The following is a 13,606-nucleotide window of genomic DNA, read 5'->3' as shown; positions in this document are numbered from 1 at the left end:
ATGGTTTATACTAAGTACACAACCATTCCATCATTCTGAAATTTTCCTATCACTAGGATATATCCCTAGAAGGACTTAGGCAACGATTAGTAACTAATCATATACCTTATATTATCATCAATATGCAAATCGAATTTCTGGGGAGGTAAGTTTGGATATAATTCAAAAAATCAACTTAATGATCTTTGAACTGCATATCGACAAAATATTTCTCCACCCCTATCAGTTCGCAAGATCTTTAACCACTTACCTTAATAGTTTTTTCACCATTGCTAGAAATTCATGAAAATTTTCAAACATTTCAAATTTCTTGTGCATAAGGTAAAATCTAGAGTGATTGTCTTAAGAATATAACGAAAACTCATATCCACCCCTAAAAGTACATCCATATGCGATATAAGATAATTTTACTTTCAAGTGGATATAGGCATATTGACTCTTTACAGAGAATGATCTTATCAAAACTACTATGAACAAGATGCAAATGCCATAGATTTATAAAAGAATGTGGTTGTGGTCTTTTGATAACTTAGGTCTAGTTACATTAAAGTTCTTAGAATAGTCCAAGTGGATCCTGTCACTGAATACTAAACTTATATTCCATACTTTAACATACAGTTTGAATCCATTGAGAGAAAATAGATATTAAACACTTGTGAAAGTTGAACTGTATTGTATTCTGGAAATAGAAATAAAAAATTTCTATTTGGAATCTAAAATTTAAAGTCAAAGACTTAAATTTATACCAAATATACATGAGTATTCTTCTCTCTTGGACCATTACTACTAATCTAACTTTAAGTTTAATTTGCCTAAAGTAAGCATATATAAGTAGGAGATTCTAAGATTGAGGATTTATATCATTTCGGGATAGAATGTCGGGAATATAATCATATGTGCCATTCAATTTCATAAAAAAAAAAAAAAGAATGACATTATAAGCAAATGATTTATAAACCATTCATCCAATGGTATATTATGTAAGCAAATTCGAAATGAATAAGCTAAGAGGAATAAGTAAAGGATAATTTCGATTTAAAATAAGAATCCAACGATGTCCCGGTAGACGAGAGTCAAAGTTATTCTTATTTGTATAATCTTCTTGTTTCATATTGTAAATACTTGTCTAAGGTGTCATCAATTGATGAACAGCTAGATGTTGCATTTACAAATATTTATCTATCGAGATCTAACACTGTTATGTTTGTCTAATGGATGACAATTCATTAGGATTTGTCCCATTAAAAACAACAAGCTAAGTTAGACCAACAATGAAGATTCGAAATTAAACTACAATTAATAACAGAAAACAACATGGTTCAATATAAATTCATACACAATTCAGAAATTATCAAGCATTTAGCAAATAACAAAGACATGTGAAAATACAAAACATGCACATCTTAAATAACTTCTAAGGTTTCCAACAAACTGATACAGTGTCCTGGTAGGCGAGAGTCAAAGTATCATTCATTGAATAAAGTTGTCAGCTCATCTAAAATGCAAACCATTCTAGCAGCCTTTTATTCGATCAAAATAAGAATCCAACGTTGTCTCGGTAGGCGAGAGTCAAGGTTATCTTATTTTATGAGCTTCTACCATTGTTTCATACTTCGTAAATTTATCTCTAAGTAGTTACCGTAGGGGAGAGTCTAATAGAGACGAAAATTTACAAAATACTTATCATATGAGATCTTACGGTGTTAAATGCGTTCAACGAATAACCATCCATAAGGGGGACGAAGTCTAGCGTCTCGAGGTTATATTGAAAACATTTAACTATTGTAAGACCAATAATGGAGATCGAATATTCTTATAACTAAAAGCGCATTATTTTAAAGAGTTGTATTTCTTTGATGTTTATTTTAATCAATTTATTTTAAAATATATTTATTTAATTAAAAATTCTAATTTAGAATAAAACTCTAAATATAAATTTTAATTTAATATAAAATTATACTTGAGGAAGATCTAGAAAAATAAAAATAAATTATTTTCCATCCTTAGTATTAATTTTTCAAAAAATATTACGAAAATTATTCAATTTAAGTTGATCCAAAATTAATTAAAAATTTTCAACTCAAATTTAATTTTCTATAAATATATAATACAAATATCTATACTATAGGCCACAATTTTAAACCGTCGCCTATAGTTGTATAGACACGGTTTTAAACCGTCGCTTATAATAAAGTTTTCATGTTAATTTTAAATTTTGTATTTTTCAACCACGGTTTTTAATAGTCATTGAGTTGCAAAAAAAGGAAAAAAAAATAAAAAATTTCTACTTTTTTCTCTTGCATTTATTAATTTACACATTGTCACTAATTAGTTAAGGTAAAGTATAAACATAAATTGAAAATGAACAAAATTGAAATATATACAAACTATGTACTCAAATATAAAGTATAAATATTAATTAATCTTTAACTGGTTATAGTGTAAAGTATAAACAAAAACAAAAACTAATCATCATATAAAGTTTTAGGCCAGTGTTCCCGCAAGAAATAATATCACCACTGTCGTGAACTTTCCTGCGAACCCATAACTTGCTCTCAACACTATAGCCAATGTTGCAAATCAAACTATAAAAACTCTTTATGTAGAGACAATGAAGGAAAATAAAATTAATTAGGCATGAAATGCAGGGTATTCCATTAACTAGCATATAGAGTAGGGATGCGCATTTTCCCCATGGGGATGGGTTCCCGCGGGGACCCGCCCCTGATGGGGCAGGGATTCCCAGTCTAAATGGGGAACGGGGCGGGGACGGGAATCAAATTTTGTTCCCAAATGTTAAACGGGGCGGGGACGGGGATGACACTCCCCGCCCCGACGGGAACCCGTTTAATTTATTAATTATTTTTTATTAATATTTTATATTTTATATATGCGTTTGTATTTTTTTAGTATATTAATATTATTTTTACAATTTTTGAAGTTGTGTTCTTGTATAATAATTACTATATTGAATAGTAAATAATATGTAATATTTTATCTTTTATGTAATTTAATAATTTTATACATTTAAATTTTTAAAATAAATTTTATTTTACAATAGGGGATTCCCCGCCCCGTCCCCGCCCCATTAGGGGATTCCCCGATGGGAAATAAGCGGGGATGGGGATTAAAATCCTTAACAGGGATGGAGATGGTGAGAGCACTCCCCGCTAATTCCCCGCCCCGTGTGCATCCCTAATATAGAGCAACTTACTTTAGATTAAAGAGAGCAATTTCTTCTGCACGAGTTGCATCCTTTCTCATACTCAATTACAGAATGTCACCCTATATAAGAATTAAAAAATTGTCATGTAAACCAAATAAATAGGTAAGAGAAAACAATTTCTGTCTACATTAAACTAGCATCAGAGATAATATATACCAGGACTCATTCAAAAAACATTTTTTTTCTAGATTATTTTAGATCAATTTTACACCATTAGATTAAAATATTTTAAATGATCAGGTACAATAAGTTAATTAAGGTTAGAGACTCACCAAACAATTGAATAAATAGATATTCTTCTACTAAAAACAAAAAGAAGCAAGTATATATTAGTAAGGAGGCCACAGCGAGAGTTTTACCAATATGAAATGACCAAAATAATTATTGCAGTATATATATGGGTGACTATTTAATGGTTATATTTTTATTATAACCATATGGTTACATTTTTCTTTGACCTGTAATAGCAGGTTACTAATAAGTAGACATTCTTTTTTAGAATTAACTATTTTCTTAAAATAATTAATTAAATACTTCACAAGACATCTTTTAGCAATTAATATTTATATTTAAATCCTTACTTTTATTATTTTAATAATTAAACCATTTAATTATAATATTTACAATAAAATTTATTTTTTTTACAAAAATTAAACTTCCTTTGACACAAATTAAAATTCTCTTCTTATAATAAATTTTTAAATAATTAATTATTTTTAATGATATTTAATTATTGGCTAATTAATAATTTTCCCCCCGAACTTTGACATGTACTAAATCATGCCCCCTGAACTTTTTTGGCCGTTAAAAATTCTCCCTGAACTTTTAAGATTGTTAAATTTAAGGACTTTTATCTAATTTTAGTAAAAAAATTCTAACATGGATGAAAGTTCAGGGGGCATGATTTAATACATATAAAAGTTTGAGGGGCATGATTTGGTAGATATCAAAGTCTAGAGAGCATGATTTAGTACCTGAAACAGTAAAATTGAATGAAATTAGACAAAAGTCCTTAAATTTAACAGTCTCAATAGTTCAAGGGGAATTTTTAACAGCCAAAAAAGTTCAGGAGACATGATTTGGTATATGTCAAAGTTCGGGGGAAAAAATTACTAATTAGCCTTAATTATTTTGTTACAATTAGATGAACTAAGTATGAGGCCTCAAGCTAATCAATCGATAACAAGTGCAGCCATTTTTTTTCTAAAAAGTCCTTCAACTTATTTCACTTTTTACTTTTTAAATATTTAAATAAAAAATTAAATAATTAAGTGTAATAATTTATAATTAAGATTACAAGTATAATAAAATTTAAATTATAAAATTATATGTTTATAATTTTCAATTATAAAAAGTTTTGCTATAAAATTTTAAATAATTTAAATGTAAAAAAATAAATTGCTAAAAGATCCTTATATAGTAATAAATTGTAAAAAATTAATTAATAATTATAATTAATTTAATTTTAAAATATAATTAATCTTAATTAAAGTTTTATAAGGAAATAAATAATTAGGTTACTTTCAGGTTACAAGTTATTTATTATTTGTTTTTATTTAATTTCTAAATTAATCACAACCATTTAATTGTAATCCAATAGCTTAAAAAAATGTAACCACGACGGTTACAATAAAAATGTAACTATTGAAACCTCTTTCATAAATATATATATTTATATATATATATATATAAATGTATATATATTTTGTCTAGTAATCATCTAATTAAGAGTATTAATTACATTGTAATCTAGATTATCAATGTATTGATAATTTTATAACTCTTCCCATGGGAAATTAACAATGTAAACCATAAAATTTCTAGAAGGAAACACGTAATATCTGTAATACCCAGTAAAAATATACATATATTTTAAATTTTATTTGTTATACAATTTGTGTGAGAATAAGTATTTAATTTATTTCTACTAATAGTGAATACAGATAATTGCTTAGAATAGTATTGACAGATTTCTAAACATAGTTAAAATTATAGTAAGTGTCAAGGTAAAATTATAGTGTTTTTACGAATTAGGATAATTACTCAATTAAAGCCCAATATGAAAGTCTATTAAAGTTTTATAAATTATTTAGTGGGTTTAATTTATGGGATTACTTCACAAAAACATAAAAATAACAAAAAAATTACAAAAATACGATTACAGAATTTCAAACATTTTTACGAATTTTTTGATTTTATTTACAGAAAATACGGTCCTTTTTTGTTGTAATCTTGTTAATTTTTTGTTATATGTATGTTATTTTTTGTTCTTATTTTGATATTATTTTCATGTTACTTTTATGTAGTTTTCTTTTTGATTTTATGTTATTTTTGTATTATTTTTTGGAAAACCGTAAAAATGTAGAAAAATATTTTCGGAACGTAAAAATGTAAATATTTTACAAAAAAATGTGTCTTATGTAATTATTCCTTAATTTATTGTATGAGTGCATTAAATAACATTATAATGGAATTAATATTAAAAAAAGTTCGTAGGTTTGGATAAATTCGCAGGATTAAAAAACTGTTTTAGTAAAATGATCATATCTAGAGTTTTAGAGCTTCGATTGAGGTGATTCAAGTGGCGTTGAAAAGATAATTCAAAGATCTATAAATTTTATAGAAATATTTATATCATAATTCGGAAGTTTTTTCGGTCAAAACTTAGTCTAAAGTTACGAAGATAGAGGGCTTACTTTTAAAATTTAAAAATTAGATATTTGTTGAGTTAATAATATTTTAGTATTTTATTATATATTATTATTTTTAGTTAACCTAAACCTATTAGAATACGATATCTCATAATCTTCAGTACATGTTTTTTATCAAACCCTAAACGTTTTATTTTTCTCTCCAAACCAATTAGTCAAAGCCTCATTCTTCTTCATGGTTGCTCCTCTCAAACCTTCCACACTTCTTCTTATTTTTCTACCTTCATTCTTAAAGTTTTGGATTTATAATCAAGGCTTGCGGGCTTGAGACATCAAATAGAAAGTTGTGAAGAGGTATGAAATATTTTCTTGCTCAATAATGCTAAATGTTATCTAGGGTTCGGACCTATTATATTTTTCGTTTTCAGAAAAAAAAAAAAACAAGTTTCAGTAAAGTGATGATATCTCTCTTGATATTGATCTGTTTTTAGAGATTTTTGTATCGTTGAAAAGCTTATTCGATGATCTAAAATTTTTATCAAGAAACTGTTCACCAATTCGGTGTTCTTCTATGTCGAAAATTATCATCTTTCTGCTATTGTTATAATTCGTTTTCTTAATATTTCCAGAAAAAGTATTTTCACGTAAAATACAATAACTCTCTCAATTCTCATTCATTTTTAATGATCTATGTATGGTTATAAAGCTTATTCAATTTCCCATAAGTTTTATGAAAAAACGTTTTGTTAATTCGAAGTCATACTATGTCAAAAAGTTAGTTTTCTTCAATCTCATGTGATTCGATTCTTGAATCTTGTTCTTGCAAAACTATTTTGGTAAAATTGTAATATCTCTTTGAATATAATTCCAATTTCAAAGAATTTTGTATCATTGGAAAGGGAATTTAATTTCATTATCTTCTAGTTCTGGACTATTTAATGTCAAAAGTTTGTATTTTTGCTAAGTCGTGTAATTCGTTGCTCCATATTCCTTCTCAGAAATAGTTTTAGTAAAACAATCACAACTCCCTAAGTTTTAATCAATTTTTAATGATCTTTATATCATTGGAAAGATAATGAAATTTCCTATAATTTTTATGAAGACAACTTTCACTAGATTAGTATAGTTGTTGGTCAAAAATAGTGATCTTTCTGCTGTACTGTAAGAATACAAATTTTAATATTAGGGTCTTGACTCATGTCTTATTATAGGTAGTAGTGACGAGATAACAAGTCTTAAGCAGCGAGATTTGAGATAAGGAACTTAGATAGTTTTGTATGTGTTTATCTGCATAAATTTAAATTCTTTATGTATTGAACATATTCATTCTTCCTCAAAGTATTGTCAAGAAAATTGAAAAAATTTGCAGAATGTTTTTGTGGGGTCAAAATGGCAATAGAAGTAAGATTCATATTGCCTCTTCAGACAAGGTTAGTTTGTCTAAGAAATATGGAGGCTTAGGATTCAGAAATGGATCGAAGTGGAATTGTGCTAATCTTGCCAAGTTTCTTTAGGTAATAATGCCAAAGTATGATGTCCTATGGGTCAAATGGGTAAACACAATTTATTTGAAAGGAGAAAACTTATGGAGTTATAAGCTGCCCCAAGATACCAGATGGTACCAGAGGAAGTTGTGCAATCTGACTTGATTTCAGTGATAACAACCTACAGGCAGCAAGTATATCGGGTAAGTTCAAAGCTTTTCGTCTGCTCGTTTGAGCCTTGTTTTTCTTGAGCAGGTTGTCTGCTTTGGTGTAATCAGAAAAAGTTTTCTCTAGTGATTATTGAAAATCTTTTTCTTTGATAAAAAAAAAATATATTCTACCGTAATAATTTGAACAAGAATGTTAGAAAAATTTATTTCATACCCAAAGCAGAAGAGAAGGCAATCATGAATAACAGCAACTCCTGTTTACAGGCTATACGTTCTCCCCGAAGGAAATAAAATTCAGCAACCCTTCCATTACCCATGACTTCATGAGCGATTCCAAACTAACATTGAAATAAATGATCAAACAATGAAAGCTTCTTTAGCCAAAAAAAAAAAGGATAAATATTTTTGATAAAAAAGAATTTATTGACTGGAAAGAGGTATCACAAAGAGAGGATTAAGAATCATAAAATAATAATAAAGTTTTGATAAAAAAAAAAAAAACTGACGATTGTAGATTTATGAAATTGGGGTATTTTAGGACAAACCTGAAGGAAGCCTTCAAGGTAAAACTGAAGCACAATCCACGGGCTAGAAATATAGTTGTCCAAGTCCGGTGAATTAGAACTGAAGAACCAAAGGTCTCTTTCCACTTTTTTGAGCACTACACCACCAGTTTTAAAGTCACTGGTGAAATTATCGATAAAAAGATTTTCGCTTATCCTTTAAGCTTCTTTTGCATAAAGAAAACCCTGGATAGTACAAGGTCAATGAAAATTAGAGAAATTTACGTCTCTGATTAGTCTAAGAATGACAAACAAACCAAGTTACACAATTTACCTTTGCCATATTTCCTTTTAAAATAAACTTTTGACTCAACTCATAACACAAATAAAAAGCAGGAATCTGTAATAACACAACATAAAGTAAGTTAATAAGTACTTCAACTAAAAAAAACTAACAGTGGCTACTTGAGAGAAAACATTACATTTGAGGTTGAAGCAGCATCTTGAACTTTGCGCTCTAGCTCTGTGATATCTAAAGTGTGTTGAAAACCGATTAATAACGGTGTCTCTCTCAAACGTTCTCTCCAAAATTCAATAGATTTGGCAGTTTTATCAAAAAAACTGTCTTCTAAGCTCGTAAAGAACGCCTCATTAACCGGTGAAATGCAGAGAGCGTGTCTAGTCATCCTACATTCCCATAGTACAGCCAATAACTTCTCCTGGGCTGATAGTCCATCATGCAACTCTACAATATCACATTAAAAAAGAAAGGCCATATTGATGTCATCAAACAAATTATGAATAGACAAATTGTTTTATATTCCAAAAGTTAAGAAAGAATATTAAAATTTAAAGCACACACATAACTAAAACAACCATCCCACCAACCTTAACTGATAACAAATCAGTAACACTATGGAGTAAATTTATCATATTATTCGAAGCTTGAAAGTGTTCTTCTTCAGAGGTACCATTTGGAGTAACGATCTTCACCCATAAGCCAATTGCGATTTTGATATCTTCCAAAACTTGCTGCTTGTACAAAAAAACCAAGCAAACATTTAGTATAGTAACTCTTACTCCCTCCTCAAAAAAATCATATTGCATAATGATGATAATAATAATTTTTTTTATACTGGCTTATCTTGCATCACCTTAGAACTTGGATCTTTTTGCTGAAAGCAGAAGGCCCGAAGACAATGTGCTGTAGCTAACTGATTTGTATGTCCGGTTCTATAGCTACTTTTTCCACCTGAACTCAATTTTTTCTTTCTTTTTTTCTTTCTTTGATGAGATCCACCAGAACTCACTTCCTGCAGCAATCATGTCAATAAAAAATTGAGCTCACGAAATAAAAAAAAAAAAAAAAGCTACCAAATAAGAAAATTGAATTGCAGCCTAATTGTGAAAGCAAATTATCTTACAAGTGAAGATATTGTATTTGACAAGCACTGAATACAATCCTCCAAATATTGATTTTCATTGCCCTTCAACATTCCCTTTATCGCTACAATTCTTAATTTTTGTAACCAAGTTTTAGAAGTTCCACACACATCATCATGGAACGTATCTTCATAGGCCAGAAGTTCCTAATATTTTCAGAGGAAGATGAAATTGATATCAATCACTGTTTAAGGGATCATAAAAATACAAATTTTTCTTCTAATACTGAGAAATTCCCCAAACTGTATCAAACCCCATATATTAAGCATTATAATATTTAAGGAGAACAAAATTATAGCAAATACTACGTAGGTGCCTGACATAGGAGCATACCACAAGCCTGACTATTTGAACTACCCTTCTTAAATATAAAAAGAATTCAACGTTTATAAAACACAAAAATTTATTACATCTCCAGCAGGTGTAAGATCATTACATCTTGACTTCAATTTGAATTGCATAAAAAGTAACCCATTAGCATAAAGCTTTAGAACAAACAAAACGGTGTCTTCACCTACCCCAAAATGATAACAATCTACATTGTGAAATTGCTTGTATCACCATAAACAGAAGCACGCAAAATCAGCAAAGAAAATCACATAACAACTACCTGATTGAGTTTATCTGCGATCTCATCTATACAAGCTTGAAAATCAGGGGGTTTATCAGGGCTATTTTCAAATTCGTTGGCACAAGAAGCTACAAATATTACAAATTTCATTGCATTGTTTTCCTTGTCCACCTGCATAAATGTAAATTGTCTTTGTTCATATTTCATATGGGACAAACTTGTTTGTAGAAAAGAAATTCAAAAAGAGAGCTACCAAATCTTTAATAAAATTATCTTTGGAGAGTTGAGACTTGAGACTCCGCAATTCTGTGATAAGAAAGTCAAGAAAATAATAAGTGTCTTGTTTCTCTACCATTGCATTTTAGACTAATCGCAGTGTGATTTTTAAGATGAAGCCTAAAGAGATAGTGCAGGGAATGAAAGTTCATTCCCTAATTGGATATCTCCTCAACAAAGTGCTTTTGTTGCTATAGGCTTGTAAGTGATAATATTTTAGTGGCTTTTGAATTAATTCATGCTTTGAATAACAAGAAGAAAGGAAAAATCGGTCATGCAATAATGAAATTAGATATGTCATAAGTAGGGTTGAAGTTATATTCATGCAGGTTTTCAGGGTATGGGCTTTTCGGGTCCTGGTTCGAGAAAAAGTAAAGAGATGAGGGAATATGTATATCACACTAATGAAACTCCAGCTTTAATTAGAAGTATATTTTAAACTCGAGATCACTCTGCTAAAGTACAATTGTAAAGAACTGTTCATGCCAAAAGAATTGAGATTAAACTTTTAAAACAAGTGATCATGTTTTCAATTAAGCAGTTAATTAAGATTATTAAAATGTGACCAAATGGTAGTCTCACATCAACAGAACTTCAACAAGAGAGATGTAGCTTATCTCTTCTAATGCTAGAGTCATAGCAATTGGCATGAGTGAAAGAAAAAAAAAACAAGAGAAAGAATAGCTTAGTAACTGACCTTCATAGCGTTGATGAAAAGTACTGTCAACCATTTTAATCAATTCTCAATTCACTACGGAAAGAACACCTGGACAAATTGTTGGAATTTATTTTACCAGGATCTTAGATCTACTCACAAGTATGTTTATTAACATCCTAAATATGAACTTTCTAAAACGATGAAATAAACACGTATAAAGGTTAAAAAACTTTACATTGGGTGCAGCGGAATTAAATGACTCCTTCCGTTCAGATCTCTAACCCTTGTATCCTTTCTGTTCCAGAGTATTATCAAGATCTGAACCTGGATTTCTTTCTCTGAATCCTTGATGCTGAAACTCCTTTGCTGATGATCTTTCTTCACGATCTTCCTCACTATGGTTGAGGTATCACTTGCTGTATGTGGGCACTATTCTCACACTAAGAATTTCGAAATATTGAAAAAGAAAAGAAGAGGCAAGTGGCGGCTAAAGATAGGGAGAGAGAGACTCAATTTTTTCTGAATGAGAAGTGTTAGAAGAAAAGTGTAATTTTCCTGAAGCCTTCACTATCTATTTATAGCATTCCACTAGGGTTAGGTTTGAATTATTTGGCATTAAAATAATGAAAATATCAGTTTAAATTGCCTACAAAAGTGGCCGGCCATGCTTAGTGGTATTGGGCCTCACTTTTTGCAATTTTGCAGTTTTACCTTTTCTGCATCTGATTTTCTCAAAAACGCCAATTGTCTAATTCAACCATTTAAATGTCAATTCTAACTATTTAATAACTATAAATAATTATTAAATAATATTGTCATTTATCATATTTATTAATTGAGCCATACAAAGTATCATAATTAACAAATATGCCCCTAAAACTCTTTCTTTACAATTTCGTCCTTACTTAGTGAAAATTTCACAAATAGACATAGTCTAATTTGAGAATTATAATTGATTAATCAAAACCAATTAAATGAGTCTTACAAGCAATATTATCTCAACTAGTGCGGGGACCATGGGTCTATATAACCGAGCTTCCAATAAGTAGATCAAGAATTTAGCACTAAAATTCACTAACTTATTAATTCTTCGTTGAATCCACGCATAGAACTTAGAATTACACTCTCAGTATATAGAATGCTCTATATGTTCCACCATATAGATGCATCATTATTTATCCATTGTTATAATCCTAATGTGATCAATGATCCTCTATATGAATGATCTGTTGGTTTTTATGCCCTAAATAAAACTCATTTCAATATAATCAGATTTACTTATTAATATAGATCAGAAATAACATTTAATGTTGCATGGTTCACATGATTTATTTCATGATTATATGTACATAATGTATAAATTCATCTGAAACCCTTTTCACATACTTGATCCTGTTTATTGTGCCCTCAACACATTGGAAAGTAAACATGACTATGTGAATAAAGTTTCCTAGATTTATCAGACATAGGGTTTTGCTGATATGATAATCTACAACAGAGTTTACTTGCATTTGGAGAAGTGCTATGTTCTTTCCAGAGCATTGGTTAAAGTAAAGCTCAGGTTGGATGCATGGAGTGTGCATCGGAAGGGACCGATATTGAACTTTGACTTAGATTTATTAAACTTACCGTTATATCTATTCAAGTCAATATCACCTAGTTGATCCTAGATCAAATGATCTTAATCCTGATATGATTAGGCTCAATCTTGAAAGGCTATTCGTGTTCTTTGATTTGTTAGTTAAGCCTACTTTTAGGTCAGGGTGATACGTACATTTTGGGAACACGGTAGTGCAATTGAGTGGGAGCACTATCATAAACATGGAATTTATAGCTTCTATCTGGCGAATAGTAGGCAAAGGATGATCTCCTTCGAGCTTGACCAAACGAACATAAATGGTGGAGTACTCATTTCACATAAGCTGAAATATCATTCATACGGGGTCAAGTGTTTTAAGGAATAAATACATTAAAGGGTGTAACGGTAATTTAATCCCTTTACAGTGTAGATCATTCATATAGAGGATCATTGATCACATTAGGATTATAACAATGGATAACTAATGATGTGTCTATATGGTGGAACATATAGAGCATTCTATATACTGAGAGTGCAATTCTAAGTTCTATGCATGGATTCAACGAAGAATTAATAAGTTAGTGAATTTTAGTGCTAAATTCTTGATCTACTTATTGGAAGCTCGGTTATATAGACCCATGGTCCCCCCACTAGTTGAGATAATATTGCTTGTAAGACTCATATAATTGGTTTTTATTAATCAATTATAATTCTCAAATTAGACTATGTCTATTTGTGAATTTTTCACTAAGTAAGGGCGGAATTGTAAAGAAAGAGTTTTAGGGGCATATTTGTTAGTTATGATACTTTGTATGGTTCAATTAATAAATATGATAAATGACAATATTATTTAATAATTATTTATAGTTATTAAATAGTTAGAATTGGCATTTAAATGGTTGAATTAGAAAATTGGCGTTTTTGAGAAAATCAGATGCAGAAAAGATAAAATTGCAAAATTGCAAAAAGTGAGGCCCAAATCCACTAGTATAGGGCCTGCAACTTTTGTAGGAAATTTAAACTGATATTTTCATTATTTTAATGC

General features: G+C 29.5%; 1 protein-coding gene and 1 long non-coding RNA gene across 4 annotated transcripts; one reads left to right on the top strand and one right to left on the bottom strand.

The window, feature by feature from the left end:
* Positions 1-2,274: 2,274 nt before the first annotated feature.
* On the bottom strand, positions 2,275-10,962 carry LOC115721993 (separase). Of its 3 annotated transcripts, none has more exons than XM_061104063.1 (9): positions 10,302-10,962; positions 10,088-10,219; positions 9,459-9,623; positions 9,189-9,347; positions 8,923-9,066; positions 8,369-8,779; positions 8,077-8,280; positions 7,746-7,869; positions 2,275-3,285 (listed from the first exon to the last, which is right to left on the bottom strand). In XM_061104063.1, the coding sequence occupies exons 1-6, from the start codon at positions 10,401-10,403 to the stop codon at positions 8,717-8,719; spliced, it is 765 nt and encodes a 254-aa protein (XP_060960046.1). In that variant the 5' UTR covers positions 10,404-10,962; the 3' UTR covers positions 2,275-3,285; positions 7,746-7,869; positions 8,077-8,280; positions 8,369-8,716. The 3 variants fall into 3 exon arrangements, with proteins under 3 accessions (XP_060960046.1, XP_060960044.1, XP_060960045.1); XM_061104062.1 differs by lacking the exon at positions 2,275-3,285 and having other exon boundaries at positions 7,662-7,869; positions 8,369-8,434; positions 8,517-8,779; XM_061104061.1 differs by having other exon boundaries at positions 8,077-8,779.
* Positions 7,131-11,636, top strand: LOC133030956 (uncharacterized). Its single transcript, XR_009684497.1, has 2 exons — positions 7,131-7,564; positions 11,287-11,636. It is a non-coding gene; the product is annotated as an uncharacterized LOC133030956 (long non-coding RNA).
* Positions 11,637-13,606: the final 1,970 nt, after the last annotated feature.

The sequence above is a fragment of the Cannabis sativa genome, chromosome 9, assembly GCF_029168945.1.
Source record: "Cannabis sativa cultivar Pink pepper isolate KNU-18-1 chromosome 9, ASM2916894v1, whole genome shotgun sequence".
Taxonomy (NCBI): domain Eukaryota; kingdom Viridiplantae; phylum Streptophyta; class Magnoliopsida; order Rosales; family Cannabaceae; genus Cannabis; species Cannabis sativa.
The sequence above is the reverse complement of the archived record's forward strand: the minus strand, read 5'-3'. Positions and strand labels throughout refer to the sequence as shown.